At 38.1% G+C, this 27,128-nt stretch overlaps 1 protein-coding gene across 1 annotated transcript; it reads left to right on the forward strand.

Annotated features, from left to right (window-relative positions):
- The first annotated feature begins 1,918 nt into the window (after window positions 1-1,918).
- ufm1 (ubiquitin-fold modifier 1) lies at window positions 1,919-12,993 on the forward strand. The gene is made up of 6 exons (XM_042499925.1): window positions 1,919-1,984; window positions 2,086-2,142; window positions 4,726-4,783; window positions 6,904-6,943; window positions 9,211-9,243; window positions 12,317-12,993. Coding segments are annotated over exons 1-6 (264 nt in total). The 5' UTR covers window positions 1,919-1,982; the 3' UTR covers window positions 12,391-12,993.
- The last annotated feature ends 14,135 nt before the right edge of the window (window positions 12,994-27,128 follow it).

Below are 27,128 nucleotides of genomic sequence, written 5' to 3' on the forward strand. Positions count from 1 at the left end.
TCTCTCTGTCTGTCTGTCTGTCTGTCTGTCTGTCTGTCTGTCTCTCTCACACTGACTTCCAAAAACGCTTTTAAATATACATGTGTGATATGGCATGTTTTTTTGTCAATGTAAACTGCAAGTTTCATAATAATAATCAAAGCTAAAACGTCAACTTACGATCTTCAGAGGTTTCAACTGCATCTCTAAGTCTTCCTCAGCGAATACAGCTGACTCGGTTTTCGTTACTTCATCTATGTGTGGAGCCTCTTCCGCGATCCTTCTCTATCTGTCCACTGACTCCTGTTTGATGCAGAGGCCAGTTTTGCTCTTCACAGACACTTGAGGTTTTCTGTTTCTGATGTTCATTTGGTCTCTTGTCGAGGGTCGTCATCATCCTCTCCTTAAAAAAAACATGTTAAACAAAAAATAGAATATATCATGTATGTGTTTTTTTTAAATACAAGTTCCTTTCAGACACATTATGAATCAGAACAGAAAAGTGGACATCATACACTTACAGTGTTTCCCCTTGTAGGCCTAACCGATCAGTCAGCTGATGAAAATATTTGATTGAATGACTTAACAATATCATAACCCCACCAGGAGACTTGCATTCTGATTAGACCAACACAATCAGACTTGAAGAAATATCTGTACAGTCTGCGCTGCTCCTGGGATAAACTCTCATCTAGACTTCCAGTAATATCACTTGCCTATCCACCACTAATCAAATGTGTAATCATTCAAAGCTAGAACATAAAGTAGCTGAACAAATCTCTTTTATGCTCTCAGTTTTGGATTGATGAGAACAGCCTGACTTGGCTGACCTTGACAGTTAGGGTCTCTGATGAAAATGGAACTTCTGAAAAGGACAGCTCTTGGATGGTGAAATGCTGAAACGCTGCCATTGTGGCAATCCAGGCATAATAAAATGGTTTGACACATTTACTGGGTTTGAACCAAGCTCCTATACTTGGTTGTGGATCCACATTTGCCTTGTTGCACTCACTGTCTGTAAACATTAACGTGACAAGTTTCTCAATTTTGCATTCTGCTGTATCAATTTTTATATGACCTATTTGTAGAAGACCATGGTTTAACTTATTGTCTGTAAATAATGTTTACCTTACCATCACGGTAACCTAAACATTATAAATGTTGTAAATTAGTTGTAAAAAGTTACAGTATTGTTATGCAGCTGAAAGCAGAGACTGATTTACAATTTGTGGTGCATTCTTGTGTTGTCTGCAGAGTCCAGCATTCAGGAGTGACATCTAGCTGCCAGACAGCAGTGCAAACACAAACCACTGCATTTTATCACAACACAAAAGCTGTAAAAATGAGAATATCTAAATGTTTACCGTAAAAAAGTTCATTATTTCATTTCACAGTTGTGAGTTAGATAATTATTACAAAAAATATGGACGTTACGTCACAATACTAGGCAGCAAGTGAGTCCAAAAAAAATGACATGCGACACATTCACAGTGATTAGCTAACACCTGCTGCCAGAAAGTTTCAAACCTCTGCTGGCACATTTTCTCACGTCCGTCTAATGACAGTAAAGGCAGTTCATAGCAATGCACCCCGTGTAAAAAAATAAAAGCACTTCTTTCATTACGAAAAGAAAAATAAGGTTACCTGAAGTTTACCTGAGACGAGAGCCAAGTATCCATCTCCATTTATACACAGAAAAAGTCAGCGCGCCGCCACCTCCTCAATGTGTGCGCCTTTTATTGTCAATTACGGTAATCGTTAGTTGTTTGGTATGAATGCCTGACAAATAATAGCACAAATGATACCTACAATTTTTACAACATTGCTACATTTTAGGCGCGAAAATTCAACATCTAAAAATCATACTGAAATACTCCCGAAAAGACTAAACATACACAGATATGTGGCAAAGATAGAACTGAATGGATGACGTGTATGTAAGGGTCCTTCGGACTTCCGGGTGTGTATAAACAGATAGCAAACGGACTCGCCTCGCCTGGAAGATGTGAGTTTCTGCATTTTTTGCGTATTTTACCCCTTAATACATTGTACATTTATTTGCCAGCATCACAGTGGTAATAATGCTTTTCTCGTCCTCTTCATTAGGTCTAAAGTAACGTTTAAAATCACCCTAACGTCGGACCCCAAGATGCCATACAAAGTGTGAGTACACTGACAGCTCAGCAGTCTCAGCTGTTCATTCTGCTACATTTCACGTTTTTTGAACCATTTTTTTTTAGTATTTTTAGCTTACCGTCACCGCAGATTTCGGTATTTCATAGTGTTGTTGAAACCTGTGCTGGTGTGTTTAACAAAAGCTACAGAAAATGTGTTCAGTGAGGCAACATCTGTTAGCGTAAAGCTGTGATTCACATGCTGACACTGAATAAAACGGTTCACCAGCCATCAGCTCCGTTAACTTTTTGACATTTTATATAGAATACGGTTAGTAATACAGTATTTTTTGAGTTCTATTATGAATGAAAATGACCTGTCACTTTGTCACTCGGCGATATTTTTCTGTGACAGCTTTGAGTCAAAATCAAAACAGATGGCAGACAGGAGGAGCAGCGACAGAAATAATCACAGACAAGCTAAATGCACACTCTTGGGCAGGCTGTGAGCAGTGTATTTATACTAGTAACAAGTTATGGCTGCGACATTCATTTTGCAGCATCAGACTGATTACAAAAAATACAGACAGAAATAGAAATGGTGGAGGGGGTCATCCTGTATAGGAAAGGATCCATAATATTTAGGTATGCCACTCTGTGTGCAGTTTAATTCATGTTTCTTGTTTTTTTTCTCAAGCACAAGTATGTTTTTAGACATCCGGAAACATTTGACGTGATGATTAGGGTCTGATATGTTTTTTCTGCAGAAAAAAAAGAAAAGCAAATCCTTAAATGTCATCTATTTCCTCTCTTCATTGAAACATCCTCAGTGTATAAATATACATGTTGCTGGAGAAAAAATGTCTCCAACTTCACTGTAAAGTCAGTTTTTAGTGTATGTACTTGAGGCTTTATGTTTTTACATCACACTTATAATGCATACAATCTTTTTGCGATTTCACATAATTATTAACTTGTCTTAAACTCAGATTGCATGTGTGCAAAGAAAAGCTTTCCCCATTTAGAAGATTAATTTGAAAACTGTCTTTCAGAGTCAAACTTGGCACGTCAGCACATTTTGGAGTGGAGGGGGATTTCATGCAGTTACTTGAAAACACAATTACATTTTTGATTGCTTTAATTATAATCTTGTCACTGCAGATTAAGTCATTTTACTTTGAAGTGCATAGACAGTAGTGCTTAAATATTTGATTCACTACAATTTTCTGGTAGTTTTAAGCAGTGTGTAGGCATCATGATCCTAGAAAGTGGAGGCCCTATAAAGTGCTAACATTTGAATAGTATTTAAGTGTGTGTACAGCTCTGTCACTATAGCTTAATACTTTAACGGGGTATGATTTACAGCTGACATGTTTTGATTAAAAGCATCAAAACTTAACTGGCGTTCCTACATAACAAATGACATAATGCAAAATGCCAGCAATAGACTCACTTAAAAAAAACAGTCTTGCATTGTGTTTGAATTGACATATTTTAGATCTCTTTGATTTCTATCTTTGTCCTGTTGTTAAATATAGTGCTGGAATAAGCCACGTTGTTGCCAAAAACAGCATATCTGCCATAGGTCAAACAGATTTTGAGAGATGAAAGTCAACAGTACATCTGAGTGTGTTTTTGCCCCACACCTCATAATGTGTGTTCAAATTTCCCAACAGAGCTTCATGCTGAATTTTGACTTGAGTACTTGCAAATAAGTAGTTACAAAATACTGAGGCTGTGCAGATGATTCCAGCCTTAACGTGCTGACAGAGAGTCAATTCTCTAATGAGGTCAGACATGGTCTCGCCGTAGCTGTTTAAGCATTAGCATGAATAGAGGGATAATAATGACAGTAAATGAGGCATCGTATTAACACTGGCAGAGGACTGAACTTGAGCACAACATCAGCTTCTGTTTTATAATCACCAGTCACATTCAAACAAGTTACTGCTCACTCGCTTGGTCTTTATAATGTGACAAGCTTTCACTCCAACTCATAACGCTGGAGCTGCAACTTATGCTTTACTGCTCTCGGCTACTTGCTGCTGTGCCAAATGATTTTTTCCCTATGTCACCACAGTTCCTTCTGCACTAATTTAATTGCTAATTGCATCTCTGACCCTGTGATTTTTTTTTTTTTTTTTTTTCCAGATCTCAGAAAAATATGTCTGTTGGTTTCTGTTTTTTTATAGCCTTTAGTGGGTGTTGGCACTTCCTGCTGATAACTAAACCGCAGGATTCATTGCAGAAGCATCCCACTGAAAGTGTATAAATTCTTATCCTATAAATGGTCCCATGTACTCTGACAGAAATTAATCTGGCTGAAGTTAGTGTTACACATAAATTGGTCCTCTTTGGAAGTTTTTCTTTTGCTCCTTTGTGCTCTGTGGAAGTCAGAGTGAATGGTTAGCTACAGAATTGTACTTCTAGAGCTGTTAAGGTGAAAATGACTTGCTCTACAACACTATAACAGCTCAGACACTTGTCGATCGAAGCTCAGGCCAATAGGTTGAGAAATTACATTTAATCATGAGGCATTCTTCCATTAAAAAAGTCAAACTTTGGGGGATAAAGTAAAGGCTGGATTTTATGGTGGTTTTAAAATCCTGTTCAATGCTTTGATTTGTTACAGATTAAGTGTCCCGGACAGCACGCCGTTCACAGCAGTTTTAAAGTTTGCAGCTGAGGAGGTAAGCTTACTCTTGTGTTATACTATAAATATGTTATCACCAGCAGGGAGTGAGGTGGAGTATAACTGGACATTATTAGGAAAACTAACCATAATGATATTTTTATTTGGGACTGCGCAGCGTTGATTTTAGCCCTAACATCCTGTAGATGCATATGGCATAAAGGTGCGTGCTTTAATGTGTTTGAGGTAATTTACAATTCCTGCAATAATTGCACAGTTGGTGCCCCAGAGAGTATTTATTTATTTATTATTTAATGCAGATTTAGTTAAAAAAAAAACAAAAAACCTGATGCATTAACATTGACATACGCTTAAAACAAGACTCAACATTTGTCAATTAAAAGACAACCAAATAAGGGAAAGGCAGAAAAATGAAACTGTAGTAAAAAATGTTCAAATAATGATGATAACAAAGGCAAAAAAATACATATGTACTATATTAGTAGTTCCTCCTGCAGGAGATATGCATACAAGTACTAAAACATGTAAACATATTGTACTAAGGGCGTCATGTTGCAGTGGTTAGCACTGTCGATCATAGCAAGAGGGCTCCAGATTTGAACCCGCTGGCCTGCTGAGAACCTTCTGTGTGTGTTCTCCTTGTGCCAGCGAGGGTTATCTATGGGCTCTCCAGCTTCTTCCCACAGTCCAAACACATGCAGGTTCATTGGTGACTCTAAATTGTCCGTATGTGTGAATGTGGGCACAAATGGGTGTTTGTCTTTATGTGTCAGCCCTGTGAAAATCTGGCGACCTGCCCAGGGTATACCCTGCCTCTCACCCAGAGTCAGTCTGGATAGGCTCCAGCCAGCTGCAACCCTGATCAGGATAATTAATGAATGAATTAGGTACTTTCATGGACATGCACTTGAATGCACACACTCAAGGTCAAGACAGTTTGTCTGTTTACAATGAGAGTTGAATTTCATGATCTGTTTGTTTTATTTGTTTTTAGTTTTATATATGTATCAGTATTGGCCTCAAAAACTAGTATCAGCAGGGCTTTGATCTCTACATGGCCTTTAACCAATAAAAGAAATCTGATGTCAGCAGTTGTCAGTAGTAGACTTTTGCAAAACTAAATTTAGGTCTTGGTGCGTTTCAGCCTCCTGATAGGACAGATTGGCTTACACTTGTCTATAGAGGCCATGTACAGCTCATGCATAATTGTGACCCAAAGCCTCTCTTTAGGCTATTTTCTTCCACTGGACTGGAGCTGCTGCTGAGGGGCTGATGTGCCGCTTTTACAATTTGTATATTAGGTGTTTAGTGCTTCTATTATAAATAGACTGTTTTGGCTGATCTGTTGGACAGAGATGCAGAAAAATGAAAAGATAAAGACATGACTGAAGATGTTTATTTTTAATATACCAGCAGTTGGTGATTCAATCTCAGTCATGTGGTGGAATTTGGGATTTTACTGTAATCCTTTATAAACTATATTTTATCTGCCAATTTTACACTACATGAAACAAACACCCTGTCTTTTCTGATCTAAACTGTATTTCATGCATCCTGCTTGGGCTACCTGGCAGTAGTTTAGTGAGCAGCACTTTGTTAACCTTATCTCTCCAGTGACAGACTGCCCCCTCTATGCTTTCGCTGCAAATCTCACCAGCCCACATCCTCTTCTGTCGAACAGTGAAGTAGGACATGTTTTGTGACCATGCTGAGTGATTTGCTTCCAGAAATTGAAGCGTGGCTATCTTCCCCTCAGGCTCTCTCCCTAACTGTTTGTATGAGTGTGAGCATGCACGGGTGAATTTGTTTGAAAACGCGAACAGTCACGTGTCTGTCAAATGTTAAGACAAAATGCAGTACACAGCATTTTCTTTCTGCTGCTTCCACCAACTTTGTTTCTGAAGACATCCTAACTAAAGCCCCAATTTTGAAGTTGTCACCCAACAAAGTCAGTGAATCTCAGTGCGCTGACTCAGTGGATGAGGCTTCCCTTTTTGATGATTTATTCACACTACATCTTCAGGCCAAGTGGAAATGGGTTGCAACATGTCCCTGGTTATTTTTTACCCCAAATATTTTTGTGCTGCTGAAATTTCTGACATGTCAGTGTTGTGAATTTCACTGATGCTTAATTCTCTATTTGATTTTCTTTCACAGTTCAGAGTGCCACCTGCAACCAGTGCAATAATAACAAATGGTGAGTTTTGGGGGAAAAGTCTTTCAACTAATGATTTTCTGTCTCTTTTGCAAACTACTCCATGTGCAGGAGTGACATGTTTACCAGTTTGGCAGTTATTAAGGACTTTGTGACTTCAGAGAGAGTGTCATTCTATGAGACACAATGCTCTTTGACAGAAATGTTTGGAAACTTAGCTGAGTTTCAAAACTTCAACAACAAGCTGTGAGATTTGAGGAAGCTCTAACAAAATCATTCTTTGAACTGCAGTGTGCAATGCTGGTGAATAGTGTCAAATCAGATAACGATATATCATGATGAACGCTGAAAACGTTGTCATCTTCCTTTTGGCGTGTTTGTGCTGTATTGCAACTGAAAGCCAAAATGATTTACTCAACTATTACTTCATGTCTGAAACACATAGGATGCAAATCCAAGTAAATTTAATTAATAAGACAAAGGAGAAAAATCCTTGTTGTCTCACTGTTTTACTTGTTTTAAATTGTGATCTGAGAGATAAACTTAAAATGCGCCTACATTTTCTTTACATTACAGTACATTATCAGACATAAGGTTCCTTTAAGTCCTGTGGTTTCAAAGGAAAAATTGCTGTGTTTCTATCATTTTCAACTCCCAGAAAGTGCAGCTACTTTGACCATCAATCCACAGACTACAAGCAGTCCTCTGTTTCTCCTGCTAATTCTACTGAAGAGGCATGGAATAATTTATGACCTTTAGTGATCTGTGCCCGCTATCAGTGGGAATTATACGATCTCAGTCCCTGGACCCCACAACACAGTGGCCAATAATTGACACAATATTTTCACATTAGAGACAAGTAAAGTTCGCTAGCTAATTCAATCTAATTAGAGCTTAAATACAACAGAAAAAAATATTAAAAATATATCATACTTCATATACTGCTACCAGTATTACCTCATAAGTCAGTTGAAATGTGATTATTTTATGTGTGATTAATGGGAACCTATTGTTTTTGGGTTCATACTTGCATTAAAGGTTTCTACTAACATGTTTGCATGCTTTAATATTGAAAAAACAACAACATTTTCCTCCATCTGTCTGTGCTGGAACATTTGTATTCAACCCTGTCTGCTCTGATTGGTCAGTATCAGGCATCTCTGTACTGTAGTTGCAGCCAGCGGAATGATTATAAAGAAATCTGCATATAAAGAAATCTGACAAACTATAATGTCATACTGTTGCCGGAGTAGAAAAAACTGTTGGAAACAGATTATTCAGAACAGCCTGACGCCTGAGGTTTTTTGTTTACAGAGATACTTCCACAAACATTTACCTCATTATTTAAAACGTTCACACAGTACAAGATGAACATCCATCATTTGACACTATATATGTGTGTGTGTGTGTGTGTGTGTGTGTGTGTGTGTGTGTGTGTATGACAAATAACACAAAAAGGTATAATCATTAAATCTTGTGCACTGTAATTAAGTGATTTGCTTCTTCTTACATTTTTTGCTGGTGCTGGATGGTTTTGGTAATCCATGGTTTCTGGTTGTGGAATGATTTAACTGTACCCTTAAAGTATTGAGGCTAAAATTCTAAAATTAAACTAAATTCAAGGAGATTGGACTCTGGCTGGCAGAATAATGGCCAATCAGGAAAGTGTTTATATGAGCTACCCAACAAATGTGTATGTCTAAAATAACCTGAGCCAGTAAAATGTAAACATACTCAGCTGAATTCATCGCCCTACAGAACACTTGTAAATACAGTTATAGTAATCACCAGGACAAATTACAGTAAATGGCTTTTGTGGCTGAAGGAAACTTGTTGTCTCTTTCATTGTTTCCCAACAATTAAACCGTGCAGCGCCACATAAAAACTGATTTTGTTTTTGTTTACCTCTGCTCTGCATTGATAGTGATAGGCAATTGAGCAAGAGTAGTTCAGTGAATGTATACCTGATGTATTCTTTCATAGAAAGATGACATTTTTAGGGCACTGGGGGAATAATTGGACACAGGACTGTGCCAAAATAAGACTGATATGAGATTTGGGTTAAAATGGTTGGAGATATGACTGTAATGTCAAATATGAGGTTTAGCTTTATCAGTGCAGAATTAATGACTGGTCGGTTATTATTCCAGATGGAATTGCCTGCTTCTGCACTCGCTCTCTTTTTTTCAACATCATTATGGATAAACTGGTGATATTGTAAATTATATTTTTTTTCATTTCTGTGCTCGTGTCAGTTCCCTGACAATCTTCTCGGCTCACACTGGGTTGTGTTTTCTTTCATCTTGCAGATGGAATAGGAATCAACCCTGCCCAGACAGCAGGTGAGTTGTTATGTTGTTTTGGAGCCCATGCCTATGATAATCCTTTTCTTCACAGTAAGAGAGGCTTTTGTAGAGATATTTTTTTTTAAAAAATCTCTACAAAAGCCTCTCTTAATGGCTTAAGATGTTGTTTTTTCCTTCTATTCAAGTATATGAAGGTTCTTGGAAGCACAATCAACCTCGGGGCTTTTTTAAGCGCTTTGCCACTTGTCAATGTGCTTTCATCAAAGCAGGACTGGAATATAATATGTTTCATAATGCACTTTGGTAATGCTGGTGGCACTGTGTTAATAGTCTAAAAGATTAATTTGATAGAGCCCCCAGAGGCAGTCACTTATGTGGGTGGTTCCACAAAGAAGGCAAAGAAATGTTAGGCTTAATATAAAAAGCCTTACTTGAGGGAACATAACAAATCGATCTGGGATTGGGCAGTTCTAGCTAATTTAATCTGCGTTATTTAAATCAGATATGAACAGTGCTGTTAAATTGGTATTAAATCTGTAGTCTGTAACTTTAATAAAAACAACTTTTTAGCATATTTTCTGTCACTAATTATCCACTCAGCATCACATGAGACCGATAACCTTTGAAAAAATAATTTAAAAAATTCCTCTGCACTGTCCAAAATTGCCAAGCCAAAAACTAAGCACCGCCCACTGGACTGAGTAACTTTCTCATTTTGCAGTTAAACAGTAAACTAAAATATCTTTCTGCAAACATTTTAGGCAAGAAATAATCAATACGGCTACAGAATCTGAATTCGTATTTGAGCAGCGCTGCATCGTTTGACAGTTTTACCTCAATTCACAAACCGTGATTAACATAATGGACAGCTGCGTTAGAGACTCCTCAGCTCTGATTGGTTGTTTTTCAGTAGCTTCTAGCAAATGCTGTTAGAAGCACAAGAAGTGGAGGGAAGAACCTGATTTCTTACCACAGACTCTCTGCCTCATATAAAACTGTGGATACAGTTAAAGTTTCAACAAATATGACTAAAACATACTTTTGTAAAAGTTACCAACTGTATCTTTAAAGGATACCGAGCAGGGACGATTGATTGAAATTGTTAAGGAGAGAAATGTATGACTCAGACATAGGCAGAGCTGAAAACCACCTAAAGGGTTTTGACTCATTTGCTAAAGCGTTTACCATGTAACTGTGACATCCTGAGTTGGACTCTGCCCCATGACTGTTGCCCAGTCTCTCATCTTTTCTCTCTCTGTATTCCAATTTTTTTCAGAAGGGCAGGAGAGTCCAAGCTCATGATGCTTTTCTGGGAAGGAAATTTTGAAAGTCTTTATTTGTAGAGTACCTACTGCACAAAATCTGTCTTTGACCTAACGGTGATGTAATATTGCACCATAATGCAAGGTTACATCACCATTTGGGTGCTAATTTGGATTTAGATTTATGTATTCTGGACCACAAATCATGTTATGAAGTAAAAACATAAAATGAGACAACAATACAAAGGTAAACAACAAGAATAGATGGTTTGCACAAACTGAGTCGAATAAAGGGAGGCAGAACATTACTCATAAAAGCACCCAGTTTACATATTGTCCTTGTTTTGTCTGTATAAATAATAATGTATGTTTATACATGGATGGGTGGTTATAAAGTATTTAGGCAGGTACTTCTTCCTTCTCCTAACAATGTTTTTGTTTTCACATTTAAACAAAATATGTAAATCATCACCCAGGCGGTTGTCATTACATAAATGACAAAACCTTTTATTTATTTCTAGACCTTTCGATCTTTCTTCTATTATTTTTTCTGCAATAAGAAACTCAAAGATTACAAATTGCATCTACATTAAGGTTAAATAAGCTTGACTTACTAAAATAATCCATACTAAAGTGACATTTCTGTGTTGGAGCAGGCCTCCATGCTTGTTTGCATGGAAACGGTGTTTACTGATTCATTAATATAGATGCAGTGTCTCCAGAGGCAGCGCTTAATGTTAAATTAAATTAAAAAGCAACCTCTGACTGGAGGCAAACAACTTGCACCAAGCTGTTGAGTCAGAATTCACTTGACTTAAGATTCCCACATTATTGCCAAGCCCTGGTGAATCACTTTTCCTCTTTGTCAGCCTCCTTGGTGTTTCCCCGAGGTTCATACTTAACTGTGTAGCCGGGTAATGGATGAGTTGGTTTTCTGCATAGCGCAGGATAAGGTAAATGCCTGCTTTGACTGAAGGCAACATTGAGCCTTTTTCTGCCAAGAAAGGGAAGAGTGGTGGGCATTCACAACGGCTTTTTATCTGCGTAACATTGGTGCTGCCAAGAATAGCCTCAGTTCAGACACCTCTGTCAAATTGCTGTTTTTCACCCACTACAGCCATTCTACCTCATGTTCACAGAATTGAGTACACGGCAGAAAGTGAGCCGATGTAATTTTACAATCTCTTTAGCTTCACACGTCTTTATAGGACTAACATCACACATTTTCTGCGGTATAATGACAGCATACTTATACCGATGGTGCTGGGAATGATTTAAACATGTATGATGTCTGCATTATTGCTGATTGAATGAACAAATTAATAACTGAGATTGCTATCTTGGTTCCATAATGCAGTATAAATTATAAAACATTCAAATTAACTCACTGTGTGAGCTCTCTATAGTCCTGATTGCCCCCTAAGTTGCCACGATAAAAATTAGAAAAATTAGACCTCAGGAAATCTTTATCCTTGAGTTTAGACATGTCCTCGACTTTTTTTTTTTAGACCTTTACATTTAATCAAAATATCTGTGTAACTACCAAACTTGTGTACAACTTTGTGAACAAATCTGTGAATTTTAATTACAGTGTCTTATAATTTATCTTCGTATCAAGGTTTAAGCTTTGTGGATGCAGTTATACAACTCAAGTCATATACTGTAGCTGTCAGTGTTTTTCATCCATATTTTAGACAAACCATCATTTCTGAGTCCATATTTCTCTCCCAACTGGTGAGTCGACATGTTGTTTGCAGTGCATCAGCTTCAGTGACAGTAAAACCCCTTATCAAAGAACCCAGATTATAAACTGTGATCTTTATGTGGTGCTCTGTCCTGTGTTGCAGGGAACGTGTTTCTTAAACACGGCTCAGAGCTTCGCATCATTCCCAGAGACAGAGTGGGAGGACAAGGAGACTGATGCTGCTTTTCCTCGTTGACAGCATAATGACTCACACCGGCAGAATCATATAACACTTGAGACCTAGGAAACACCTCAGCGTGTTTCATATTTTTTTTTCTGGCCCACAACTGACAGTGACTCACATGAGAATATACATATATATATATATTTAAACTTAATGACATGCATACACACTTGCATGCCCCTTGCTTCTTCATTCTCAGTCAAGTTTTTTTTTTTTCTGTATGTGTAGTTGCATCAAAAGATTGGAGTGGCATCAAGAGTTTTCAGAGGTAATGAGTAATTAAAAAGCAAACGCAGCAGCTGCATCATGGGAAACATTTCAGCTAAGATTAACAAACAACAATTCTAGCTTTTGTATCTTTGTAAAAACAACGACAAATGCCTATTTTGCAATGTTTACCTTTGTTTTTATTAGCATTGTTAATATGGTAAAGTGAAGTTTTTAAAAGGTATGCAGAACATGATTTAAAGGACCATTGTCGTTATAGTAAGTGGCTGTTGATACTCGAATTGTCACATTAGCGGTTCTTTTCTATGTCAGGCTGTTATCACTATTCCTCAAACACAAGATAAATAAATTTGCATCATTGATCTGTACTGAATGTGTATCATGAACCCACTCCTTCCATATTTAGAAGTTTACATTTCAGCTAATCAAAGGACATATTGTTCATCTGTCAAACTGCAGGCGCGTGGATCTTTGCTGCCCTCTGTCAGGTTGCATTTTAACATCAGTTTGTGCTCACCCAAAGGCCTTGCCTCTCTATTTTCAAGCCATGTATTATGCCCCATCTTTGTACAATAAATATAAAACATTACATTAATTAGGAGTTAAATCAGGTGCTGACGAGCAGGTGGTGTGAAAGCAAGGCAAGCGTCCAAAAGGCTTTAATTAGAATGCAGAGGCCTCAGAGTGTCACACAATAACTATCACTGAGGTTCATCAAACACCAAAAACACCACTTTTTATCTGGGAAATAAAATGTTTGACTGCATTTTTTCATGCTGAGTGTTTTCTCCTGGCATGATCTGCTGGCAATTTGAAATATCAGTAAATAGAAGATGCACCTTTATAATAAGCCTCCAAATAATCTGATTCCAAAAAAAAACATGATCAATGGGAGGAGCAGTTGTTTTTTCTGAGTTGTGTTTTATTGTTCCTCTGACTGATTAATGAGGGAAAACAGCTTATTATCCTCTTCACATTAATCAGTATTATCATAGAAGGTGTGGGTCATTTGTTTTTGAATTTGCTCCCTTTCTCCACCAAGGAAAAGCATACTTGGTAAAGAAAAATGGGCTTGAGAGAATAATGGAGCGTGCATGTTGTAATGCGCAGGGGAAAGCGCACCGTTGTGTCTCACCATCCATTAGGATGCAGACTCAGATGGGGGGGCTGGCTGCTGGAGTGCCATCACAAATGGATTTTCTCATTTATTTTAATCAAAGTCGCTGCTGGGCACATTCACCAGAAATTTACTTCAGAAAAAGGAGAAGACCACAGAGTGCCCTGGATGCAGCAGATGTTATCTATCGCAGCGTTGGCCTAAATAAGGCCTAATTACTGCAGTTGTTTGCAAAATACAAATGTTATGCGTACCTGGTTAAAATGGTGATTAAAATCTTAATAATCCAACAGTTTTTCTTAATAAAAATGCTTGACGTAAATACTTGACATTTTCACATGATGACTAAGCATAAGAATAAAAGATAACGGGTTCGTTTAAAACGAGAAATCATCTCTTTTCTTCACGTCCTCTCATTCTTTGCTCTTTTAGGCATGAAATTAATATTTCACACTTAAACATAACGGCTGCTGCAGTTTTAATCTTTACGAGCAACGAGGTAGAAAGATGCTTCATAATCACATTTCAGGTTGAGCTGTCTGTCCCGAGCCAAGTTCAGGATGAACTTCTTCTCACCGCGCTGGCTCACTGTCGCCTGGATGAAGTTCTGACTGGGACTCACACAAGAGGAGAGTTTCTTTTGATGTGCCACCACCGCATCAGCAGCAGAACCATTCCAGGCGTCTGCAAGTCCATCATTGCTCCCAGGAAACATGTTTTCAGGCAGCCTCCAGACGGACAAATGATAAAACGTAGTCTAGTGGTTCTGCTGTGGCACAGATCCTGCAGGCGGATGTCCATCGTGGACTGTGACAACTGTGGGAGTCTTTTAGTTTAGATGAGGCAATGCAAAGAGAAATTGGAGAGAGAATTCATGAGTAGCTGTGGGTTGATTTAAAGTTTAAGTGTGTAGGATTTATGGGGAGTTACTGGCAGGAATGGAATATAATAAGTATGTTTTAGTTATGTAAAAAATAGGAATCATTGTGTTTCCATGGAGTCTGCCATGTTGCACTGCCATCTTTTTACAGTAGCTCAGAACAGAAAAACCAAACATTCAACTTTGTGTATCCACCACCAGCATGGCACCCCGTCCATGACAAGCAACATCAGAAAAACAGATTGAAAGTGCTTTATTTAATCTGTTACCTGTTTTAATCATCTGGTCTGTTTGTTTGAAGCAGAAGAGACCTTTGTGCATAATTCACCCCCTGATAAATATCTCCTGAGTACAACAGAGGATTAGGGCCATGTTAAAAAAAGAGTTTTGACATTTTGAAAATAAAGTCATAACTTCGTGAATAAAGTCATACTGTTATGAGAAAAAAAGTTGTAACATTATGAGAAAAAAGTCTTAATATTCCGAGAATTAAGTCCTAGTTTTACGAGAATTTTTTTTTTCTTGTAAAATAACAACTTTATTATGTAAAATTAAGACTTTATTCTCATAACGACTACTTTCTTGTAAAACTACAACTTTATTCTCATGATATTATGATTTTTTTCTCACAATATTACAACTTTAGTCTCCAAGTCTCTTTTTTGGTCCTCAATGTGGCCCTTAAACTGGTACCTGGGCAATGACACACAGGCTGACGGTCGGCCGACAGTCTGTCGGTCAGTGTCTGTAGCACTAGTAGCTCCCGTCGGTTTTTTTTTTTTTTTTTAATTTGACCGATTCGGCACTTTTGGAGACAGGGGAGCCAATCAGTGAGTGAAATCACTCTGATTGGCAGTTCATCTCAGCGCACGAGAAGAGAAACGGAAGTGAGGAGTGTCAACAAAGAGCTAAAGTCAAGAGAGAGTGAAATTTAAACAAACTTGTTTTGTAAGGTAAGACCGTTTTTCTTCAGCCATTGTGCTCTTTAACAGAAACATTTCCTGGTGGTTTGTGCTGCGCGGTAAATATGCTGTGTACTATCAACTTTGGATTATGTACTTAATGTGCTAACTGGCTAACTAGCATCATGAAAGTTTTCCAGTTTCCCTTTAAAGATGGTGAATAGACAGCCACCACCTGCTGATATGGAGATTTATTTCATCCCATGCAGTCGCTTAACGTACATGTTGGTTGTTCCGTCGGCTATAGTATTTGAAGTGTGTTCATTTGCAACTTTTTGGCCGAGACACAAACGACACAAGAGTGGACATTTGTAGCTGCTCAGCTGGAATTCTAACCGGGATATCATAGAAGCCACATGGGAGAAGTTTCACCCGGTAGCAATCTGCAATACTCACAGCTAAATGCCATTAAACCTTTGAACCCTGAGCACATTGGTTTGGTTTAAAAACACATTTAGAAACGGACAATAATCAATTTGGCAAATAATGTTCCTAAAAATTGCAGGAAATTAGTAGAATTGCAATCTTATTTTTAAAAATTATATATTTAAAAATAATTTTTTTTACAAAATTATTTTGAACGCAATTTTGTAGTCATTTCCTTGATTTTTTAAAATTATATTATTACTATTATTGTTATTTACTTTTTCTTATTTTCTTGTACTTTCTTTCAATTATTTTAGTTTCAAATGCTTAAACCCCACACATTGCTCTGTCAGTTGTTGTTGCTGTCTCTTTTGTAGTTTGTAAACCACAAGACAGTTGCTCAAATTGTGGCTTCGAATTTCAAAATTCACAATTAGTAAACTTGTCACATTGATTGATTGATTTCTCTTGTGATGAAGGTTGGCCCATGCACAGCTCATGATCTGAGAGTGGTTTGAAGTCTCCAGTTTTGTTTTATAGTTTCAGTTTGACATGCAGAGAAATAGCAAACAGGATGCTTACATGGAGCTGACATAGTATTGACTGATCGCAGTGCATGAAGCTCTGTGTGTGTGTGTGTGTGTGTGTGTGTGTGTGTGTGTGTGTAAAGTATGGAGGAATCAAAACCCACTTGCTATAAAATGGGTTTCCCCACTGCTTTATAAATGACATGTTGAGCATGCTCCTTGCCCCCGCCCCATTAAAGGCGGCCCATCTAAAATGAGATCTCATGGTCCTCCACAGACGCAGCATAGATAAAACCAGCGCTTCCGCCACAGGTCAGTGAGCCAGATAAAGAAATAGGGAACCGGGGGAATAGAAACAGGCCCCCTCCTCTGACAGCCCATCCAGCTCATTTTCACTTCAGTTTCACACATCTGTCACTCAAACACAAGCAGCACGTGTATAAGGAAGTGTGTGTGCAGAAAATGTCCCAAATGAGCTGGAACCTCAATCACCAAACAGCCAGGTGGGATCACACCTCAGGGAAATTGATGCATGTACAAAAGCCATTTGAAGTTCTGCGTCAGGATTATTTAATTATATGAATGACCTGACTCTGCCCCCTTCTGTCTTGATATTAGCATGACAGCTGGAAGAAAACTCCATGATCTGCTCTGATTCATGTTCTTGTATGTCTTTTTCTGCAACTAATTCATCTTGATGGAGTATAGATAATAAGGCATATTTAGATATGCTGCAATTTTCTCTAAATCAGCAATGGGGAGGGGGATACTTCACATATCTCTGCTAAGAAGATTCTCTATCGTACATCAGAGCCTCTGATATCCTTCAAGCTTAAGTGAGATAAATAATGTGGCTTTAATACAGCATCTTAGAGCAGTGGTTCTCAAATGTTTTACAAAGCATATTATCTCATAAAATAATAGGCTTTGTAGGTACACACACTATGACTGACATTAAAATTACGTTGCGTAGACGGTTCACTTAGGAGGCAGCTTTATTCCTAATCAGAAGACTATTAAAAATAATACTTCATGTGTGGAGACACAATTGCAGTGTTTTTACCACCACTTACTACTTGCCATTACAGTTTAGAATATAAGTAATCACTGATGTATGAACACCCTATGATCATGAATGTGAATATGTAGCAGGCTGTTATCAAAACAAAAACACTACAGGAAAGACTTGATAGTATTATATAACTTTAAATTGATTTATTACATTTTAAAAATATTTCAAAGATTCCTCCATGTATCACTCAAGGAAACTCGCTATTGGTGTTTGGACCATAGTTTGGGAATCGGGGTCTCAGAGTATTACTTTTTCACTGATATATATTTTCATACAGATGCTTCACATTGTTTCCATTTTTTCTTTGTCTTTTAAAATTAAAGGCACTTAAAAATCTACAATTTGATATGAACTAAAACATTTAACCTGCTTTTTTCCTCTCAAATGTAGATTAATTTCTAAAGTTTGCATCCAATCAAAATGATTTTTAATAATAGTCATCATTTAAATCACATCATGTATTTGGAAAAAAAAGGCCAACACACATGCTCATCAGATGCAAAATGATCGATTTACTTCATATCCTAAAGGTGACTCATCAGCCTTTTTGATGAGTTCATAGAGTACACCTTCTGACTCTTAACATGCTTCTCCTTCTTTGCTGTTTGTCTGATGGCCTATTCAAGTTTTTTTTTTTTTCAATTATATGAAAGCTGAATGTCACCTTTTAGCTATGAAGTGACTCAATCCTTTTCGCATCTGAAGAGCCTCCTCTACTTTTTCAAATTTGCAGACCTTACTGCGATAGAACTGTTCACCTTGGCTACAAGCACCTGATGCTTTTCTTGGTGAAAAAAAGATGTGGAAAACAAGTGTTGCACACTCTGGCTCTATATACATTTCTGTTTTATTTAGATGATGAAATATGAGAGATGCATATGGATTTAGAGTGTGTGACATTTGTTTTCTACTTTCAAGTCTACTGCCAGTGAGCAGCACCTTGCTACAACCCTTGGTGTGCATTACTTTTCTATATAATAATAATGGGTTCAAAATCTCTCCACATCAACATTTATAACAGATATTGTATGTTTGCCATAGTATCCCACTCACTGTAAATGAAATTGTGATGTATTAGGATGTAGATTTTGCTAATATTAACTAATTTGCAAATATTTTGTTCTTCATATTAGAGATGGAGACATGATGTACAAACTGAGATTACATAAAAAAAAAAAGCTAATTTAATAGATTGGTGATTTTACAGCAAGCTGTTTTTCAGCTGCATAAGAGAAACTTTTAAAAACATTTGAAAGTCGCCTCACTAAACTGTTTTTCTCCTTTGAGTTAAGTGGTCTCCTAAATCTGTTGAGGCAGTCCGAGAGCTAATCTTTTATAATCCCCCGTTCTTTGTATATCTCCTCTCCCTCTGCACCAACTCGCTGTACCAATGTGTTTAAAGGGCTTGTGGGAGTATTAATAAACCACTCGGAGAGTGTGTTCTAAGGACACAACAGCCACAGGCTGAGTTTAGCTTGTTTTTGCTATATCCATGAAGCTTGGTCAAAACAGAGAGGGAGCAAAGTCTCTGCCAGTCCACTTCTGCAACAGCAGCTCATTTTGTCTTAGTGATAGCCTGCTGCGTGTGAGCACCCAGAGTGCAGGGATATACTGTAAAGCTTCACAAGCGCTTTCTATCTCTGTCTTCTTTTGTTGTTTTTAGCCATTCCAGCCAGGGAATGTCAGGCTGTTGGTCCACTGCTTTGGTCCAGACCAAAATATCTCAACAACTACTGGATGGATTGGACATTCTTGATCCCCAGACGATAAATGCCACTGACTTTAGTGGTCCCTTGTCTTTTCACCATGCAGTTGGCATGAAATTTGGTGCCCACTTTGGTGACCCCTACTTTTCCTTAAGCGTCAATTGAAAATAAGTCGTTTATCACCAAATATCTGCAAAACTACTGTCATTCCCATCAGTTTAGGCCACATGTTGTGCTAAGTGCTAATTAGCACATGTTAGGATGCTAACATGCTAAACACCGATGTGATTAAAAAAAAAGTCCTCTAAATCATCAAAAGTTGATCTCTCTGACATACTTCTGCTGATTTATGTCTTCTGGGATAAATAAAGTTGTTTGAATCTGAATTTGAAAATGAGAAATGTAATTAGAATAATGCCTTAATCATCTCAAAATAATGAGGAATGATCCAAGTCGTTATTTTGAGGAGGTCTCTTATATTGAGAAACCAAGTGTTTTTTAAATTTAGATAGGCCTAAGTGAGTCATTCTTTTGAGATAACTCAATATTTCAAGATACTAATCTATTCGTTTGAGATAAAATGTCTTTTTGGATGAAGTTTGTCATTATTTTGAGAAACTTAGTCATTCCGTTGAGATAAGTGGTTGATTATAATAACTAACAGGGTCTTTTTTTCCCTATCTTACTGGCATAAATGGACTTCCGTACTGAAGTAATTCAGTGAACTGGGTAAATATTGTATCCACTAAACGTCAGCATGTTGGAATTTCCATTGTTAGCACATTCACATGAAAAATTCAGTATTTAGCTCAAAGCACTGCATGCTGTCCCTTGTCTGACAGAGTTACCAGCTGTAGACTGCTGTATGTTGAAGCATGAATGCAACATGAGTGACTATTATTATAGCCACGGACAAAACTGACTACAGTTTATACTTCTACTAATAATATACAATAGGCCTGTGGTAATAAAAGCTAGATTAGACTTCAAAATGCTCTTCTAAGCAGTTATCATTATGAGGCCTTGAGCTGACTCATTTTTAATCTCCCAAGTGTCAAGAAATCAGATCTAAATTTAAATCCTGTCCTCTGTAACCTACAGTTCATAAACTCTAAGCATTTTGGGACCGGTAAAGCCTTCAACAGGCAACATTAACATGAAAATCAGTCAGTGTGAACTTATCCAAGGACTAATACTGTTTGTGTTCCTCCAGGGAGCGCCATGGTGTCTATCCCAAGGTATTGCTAGAAATTTTACTTCAGTATATGTTATAAGTAATTCTCTTAAAACTTTGTTCATTGCGAGCATGTATCAGTGAGCAAGACTGGGTCTGTTACAGTGTCACTGCACCGATTTTCCACATGAAGTTCAGCTTGTGTCATTCAGCTTCTGAAACAGCTGCATTATGTCGTCTGCGGTTCTGGAGGGAGCTCCCTAAAGTCTGAGAAGAAAAGCTGATGGTGTCGTCAGGGTTATCTCGCCCTGGGCTCCAGAGTTCCATTTTTAACAAAGAGCCAGCATTACAAATTGGAGGTGTGGGGTGAGAAAGAAATTGGTTTTTAGGAGGCAGGGAGGGTCTAATGAAAGACATAATTGAGTATCAGTCGCCATACTAGAGGATGAAAAGTCAGAATCTCAGCCTCTGCTGCTTTGATTTTCACCATTATTTTTTTTTCTTAAATCTGTCTCCTGTGAGTCCCTCAATTTTAGAGAGGTGCAAATGGCTAAAAAAAAAGGTGAAGTTTTGTCTTTTTTCCTTCATCATCATCCCTTGTTTGGTAAGCTGCCCTCTACAGGAAGCTTACCTTTCTGTCAGTGACAGTCTGAGGTTAGTAGTAATGGGTGAAAGTAACGAGTAAATCTTTTTGAACAACTCTTTTTAGTGTACAATATGTACAGTGTCAGCGTGTCGAATGACTTTTCCCTCTGGTCCACTAGATATTATTATGAGCTTTAAGTTATTAAGTTATTAAGTGGAACACGTTAGAAGATGACTGGTAGTGCATTAAAGAGAAGTTTTGTGGGACAGGCAGGACTAGTCATCAAACGTGTATGTACTCAGTGTTCCTCAGATGCATTTCAAAACTCTCAAAAATCGTCTCCCAGCTAGCTTGAGATGACTGGACTCTGTGGAGTTTTTTAAAAAGCAGTTAAAAACCTTCCTATTCAGACAGGAATTTTGGTGGCATATTGTGTTTCATGTTTTAATCCTTTGTTTTTATCTGCTCTCACTGAACATTGTTTCTAGGTTTTATTTTGAGTTAATTGTTTTTATTGTATTCTATTTTGTTTGTGAAGCACTTTGTGAATGGTGTCTGTGAAAGGTTCCACATAAATAAACTTTGCTTGCTTGCTTACTATAATGAAAGGTTGTGGAAAAAAAAGTGACACGATATTTCGCAAAAAGTATCAAAGCTTTAAATGTTTGAAAGGTTCAGCACAGAGGAATGGTTTCTGAGAAGAATCAGTCCACCAAGATGCTAGTGGTTGAATAGCTTTTTTCCTGTAGGTTAGGCAGGGCTGTGTATGTGCAGACGAGTGAAATATACACAGAGTTGTCAAAAGCATTTTAAAATGTATTTTCAGAGCACATTTTAAACAGTATTCTGTAATGTACACATCTTGTATTAATTCTACCATTCTGTTTATTTAGAAGCCCTTCCTCGTCTTTCACTTCTTCTCACGCTGCAGTGCCAATTCCTCCCAGTACATGTCTGGTGCAACTTCACAACTTCCACAAAAGTGAGTCTGTTACAGCAAACTCTGATGTAACTGCTGAAATGATAAAAAGCATTATTGTTACTTCCATGAGCAGTCTTCCCTCAGTAGCAGATGCACCTATGCTGAGTGTGTGTGTGTGTGTGTGTGTGTGTGTGTGTGTGTGTGTGTGTGTACACGTACACAGCAGGTGTTAGTGGACAAAAAACAGCTTATTGGGACAGACCAAAGAACAGAGTTGGAGTAAAGGGAAAGGGTGTCATACAGAAGGCGGTTAACCTTCAAAGCCGCCGCACTCTCTGTTCTCACTCTGTGAAGGCTGAAACTTTATTAGGCATTGAGACTCTCTTGCTCTCTCTCTTCTTTAACGGTGCCTTTAACGGTGCAGCTTTCCCACAGTGTCTGCATGGGATTTTTCTGCGCAAGGTTGACAAAACACAGAGCAGATAGATGCCTGCAATGTGAAATGTCAGGGTGAAAATCCTCACTGAGGTTAGCTTGCAGGTTGAATGTGGATTTTCTTTTTTTTTGTGTCTCAACTCTCTGATGTCCTTCTACAGTAAATATTTCTTAATACCCAACATGCAGAAAATGTGATGTGATTCTGTTTAGCACGCTCAGCCTTGAGCAAGCAAAAACTTTAAAAGCTGTGTCGTGACCAGTGGAAATAAAATACTGTAACACAGCTCTAGCATAAGGAAAGAATAGTTTCAGCTCTGATGCTGAACTGGTTCTTGACTTCATATAAGTCAACACCTGATAACCTTTAGCACTTGAACCATGAGCTGATTCCTGGAATGCTGCTGCCGCTCTTCACCACCAGAGAGCAGTAGTCTATTAAAAAATAATAACACCATGTCTCTCTCTGGTCATTTAGATGGAAATCATGACTAAATGATTGATCCTCCTTATTCAAATTCAGAGAGATTGAGGTGTTTCTTTTCTTCTTCTCACACCACTGAAATCTTTTTAGTGCAACGGCAAATAATCTGCAAGATACTCTGATTATGCAGCTTTAGTTGCATCTACAGTGTAATTAACTTTGTAGTGAGTGAGTTTTTTCTTTTTCTCCTCAGGAATTTTTGGTCTCAGGAATATGAACAGCTTAATTTGTTCTCCTCTGGGGGCCTTCTATTCTTATCTGTACTTACGCTCCAAAAGGTTTGTTTAAAAATAGAAAAACAATTAAAGTAGAGGCCTTGAAAATATGCTAAGTGTTTTATTGGTGTAAAAGTCTTCTCCTCATCATCGTTGGTCGGTAATATAGTTCACAGTAACAAGAGAAGGCTGTAAAAGTACTGTAACAAATGTTCACTTCTAGCAAGCCACTAGAGCTGACAACAAGCGCTGCAAATTGACACTGCCTGCAGGGCTGAGGGCTGAGTGCTTTGTCTGATGTGTGATAGAGTGTGGCAGGCTTGTTCCTTATTAGACTCATCACCTCTGTGAAATCACATGAAATAGAGAGAATACGCTCGGCGAGGGGCATGTCACAAAGCCAACCAGCTGGAAAAAGCTTCATACTCGAGCTGTAAACAAGTCATTAATGCCAACTGTTCGACATGGAGGCTCCTCTGCATTTAAGGTAAAAATCCCACCGCTGAATCTCAACCTTGGTGGCACAGGGTTTCGGAAAAGTTCAGGAGCTGGTAGTCCTGAAAGAAATAGATGGAAAGAGTATTTTTCAAAAGCCAGAAGGTGGCTCATTGAAAGTCTGTCTTTTCTCACAGTTTTCGGGGCAATTAATCACAGATACAACAGATATTTACCCAATTCCCCTCTAGGTCATAATAATAACCTCGTTCCCCGAACTGAAAGGCAGCGGCATTGTCATCTGTAATGTAAATGAGTGTGTGAGACGCAGGAACAAACTGACAGTTTCACCAGACAGTAAACATTTACCAGAATGGCACTGTGTGTAAACTCACACGGTCATTGTGTTGATGATTACAGAGCAGCGGCGGCGCTCAGATGCCTGTTTGGAGAAACGAGTTCCTGGTGTGTCCTCTGAATGCCTACTTCTTCACGACTATAATATGGGAACAAAGGCAGACCAGATGTGAATCTGCGTACGGTTTGTAAGTCCTCTTGTGAATGTGTGTGTGCAGTTGTGAAGGGTAGTGGGGGTGATGGGGGTTTCCCATTACACTTTCAGCTGACCCACACAAAAAGTAATTGCAGGCTGGTTCTGCAGAGAGCTAAAATCAGTGGTTTTGCATGTCTGGCCATTGCTTTTATGCGTGGGCTTCTTCATGAAACAACAGGTTGTTTTCTGTTATGGAGATAGTGAGGACAGAGCGAAGAGTGACAGGAGGTCGGCTCCTTTCATCGATGCTGAGTGTTGAAAGCATAAGAATAACAGCTGTGTGATGTAGGAAGCGATGGAGAAGCCATTCAGATTCTTTACTTAAAGGAACACCAACAAAATGACCATTGGTATATTAGTTAGTCATGTTGTGTTACCTTGAATTTGTGAAGAACAAGATATTTTTCTTGCATGCCTGCACATAAAACAGCGAACATTTATTGATTGTTTGCGGGCCGTGTTTAACAGCAGCAAAACTATCTCAAAACACTTGTTTACAAACTCACACACCTTGTGCAGTATAATCCAAGTCTCTTTTATCCAGTCGTATGATCAGTACTTCCCAAACACATGCATTTTTGCTAAAAAGAAGGTGTCTGGCTTTAGAGAGAGTAAAAATAAGCTTCACTTACAGTTCAGTTCAGGTTTTAGCGAAAATGCATGTGTTTGGGAAGTACTGAGCATTTGACTGAATAAATGACTTGGATTATACTGCAAAAGCTGGGGCGCAGGGGGCTGGAATTAAAAATATCGTTTTGTTTGCACTTTAAAAAAAAAGTGCCACAAATAAATTAAAATTGGCAAAATCATCAAGTGAAAAGATTTTAAAAAAAAAAACAAACAAAAAAAAAACTGTAAGCTGTGAGGCTTTCACCCTTTAAAGGCCCCAAATGGTTTAGTCTGCCCCTGGACTATAATTTGTCCCTGAACAGCTTAAGCACATGAGCGAGACTTTGTGCTGCTGGAGCACTAATGTACGCTCTCCTGTCCTTCTCCAAGACAGGGCAATTAGGGTTCCAAAAATGAAAAAAAAAGAAAGCAAGAAAAAGGCAGAAGGAAAGAAAGTAAGTAAAGGGAAAGAAAGCAAACTGACACTCAAACAGTAGAGACATGGATCAAGAGAAGGAAGACAGGGGGCCCTAAGTGACTGCTTATGCATAGGGCCCAGAATTTGGTGCTACACCCCTGCATGCAAGAATTACTGAGGTTATTTTTTTTCAGGAATTCAGGGTAACACAGCATGACTAATTGATCTACAAATGTCATTTTAAAATATCCTTTAAATTACAAATAAGAGAAAAGTTTAACTTAGGTGTAAGTTCAGATTTTTAGTTAAATAAACTTTATTATCAAAAGTAAAACTGTTCTCATTATGCAAAATGGCCAATTCCAGAGTCATAATACTTTACTGGATTATTATTCATGATGCATTAATATGTAAGCTGCATTTTAATGATGTAGCTGGTCAAGTGGCTTATTAGAAGTACTTCATACTGGTGAGTGGTATAAACTATTAATGAATCATATTTAAGACTGATCAAATGTTTTGTTTGCAAAATATCAATGTGTGAAATAACCATATCTGTTAACATATGGTGAATAAAGTGTGTAAAATGTCTCATTTCCATCTGAAAGTTAGTAAAGTCAAATCATAGAGTAGCATAAAATGACAATGCACAAGTACAAGTAGTCTAAAAATGTACTTCCACCACTGAGTGTATGCACGGGAAATTCTTCTCTGTGCCATACGAATACATTCACATAATGTACATTATTCATTGGAGTTATGGGTCTTTCATTAAGAAAGCGTGACCAGAAGCAATAAAACCAGTCCTTTGTAATAATGATGCAAAACATGGAGCTTCTTCTTGGATGTTGCATGTTGGACATCTGCAGAAATAGATATTGTGAACTAATAGACACGTCAGAAGCGGATAATGTCCGCAGGAAAAAAGAATAAGCGTATATTTCCACCGTCACACTCAGCTTTGACACTGCATCACAGATTAAAGCTCCTACTTCTTGATTCTGTTGGGACAGAGGTGTGTGGGTGGTGTGTGTCTACAAACAAACCAAATTTTCTCAGTGGAGTACAACCACGTTTAAGTGGGCTCATCTTCGCTGTAAGAATCTGCATTGTTTTGTTAGCAGTTATTTTGGGACTAGACAAATCCATCTGACCAACAAAACCTGCCTCATGCATTCACAGACCAAACAACAATCATCTTATTGTAAAATCGATTTAGATAAATGCGCTCTGTTGTGCTCCTGCTGCGAAAACAATGTGTGCTGCAGTGGTGAATATTCATTTGGCGTTTAATGATGAATGTGGTCCAGCTCATCACAAAATGTCTATTCACATAAATTAGCTTTCATGATAAGAAGGGAATGCTTTTGTCATTTGAGGCATGCACGCCAAGATGTTATGCAAATGCAACAATCTGATGGGTGCCTAACCCTCATACTGCCTCATTACCAGACAGTTTTGAATCTTTCTCATCCCCATGTAGGCTCAAACCCCAGAATCTCCATGTGTGGCCTTATCACAGCAGAGCAGCTGCTGAGCAGAAGGAACCCCACATTCAGTAGTGTATGAATATGACATAAATCTGAGGCTGGACTTTCCAAAAGTTTCAATGTGCTCGGTGGGTGAGAGAAATGGGCTGCAGGGGTAAGCCAGAGTTTGAGCGCTAATTAGTCGTGTGGGAACAGAAATAGACAATTAGGGAGTCCAAAATATGGAGTAAATACTGCTCATCAGCTATCATATGGACTCCCCTCCTATGGAAAATAATTCTGTGGGAAACAAATATTTCAGCTTCAAAAGCTCCAGGTGAAAATGCTTACAAGTCTCTAATTTCGTTGACTTAATAACGATCTTTACATCCCTCCTTTGTTCCTCATCACTCCACCTGTCTCTCATCAGACTTCAGTATCCAGTATAATCGGATTAAATGTACTCCTGTCTCACAGCACAGATCTAACATGCATGTATCTGAATGTTTTGCCTTGTGTAAAAATCACAAAAAGAATGTTCTCCCACATATAAAAAGCACGACAGCTGGAAAA

Source organism: Plectropomus leopardus, chromosome 13, assembly GCF_008729295.1.
Source record: "Plectropomus leopardus isolate mb chromosome 13, YSFRI_Pleo_2.0, whole genome shotgun sequence".
NCBI lineage: Eukaryota > Metazoa > Chordata > Actinopteri > Perciformes > Serranidae > Plectropomus > Plectropomus leopardus.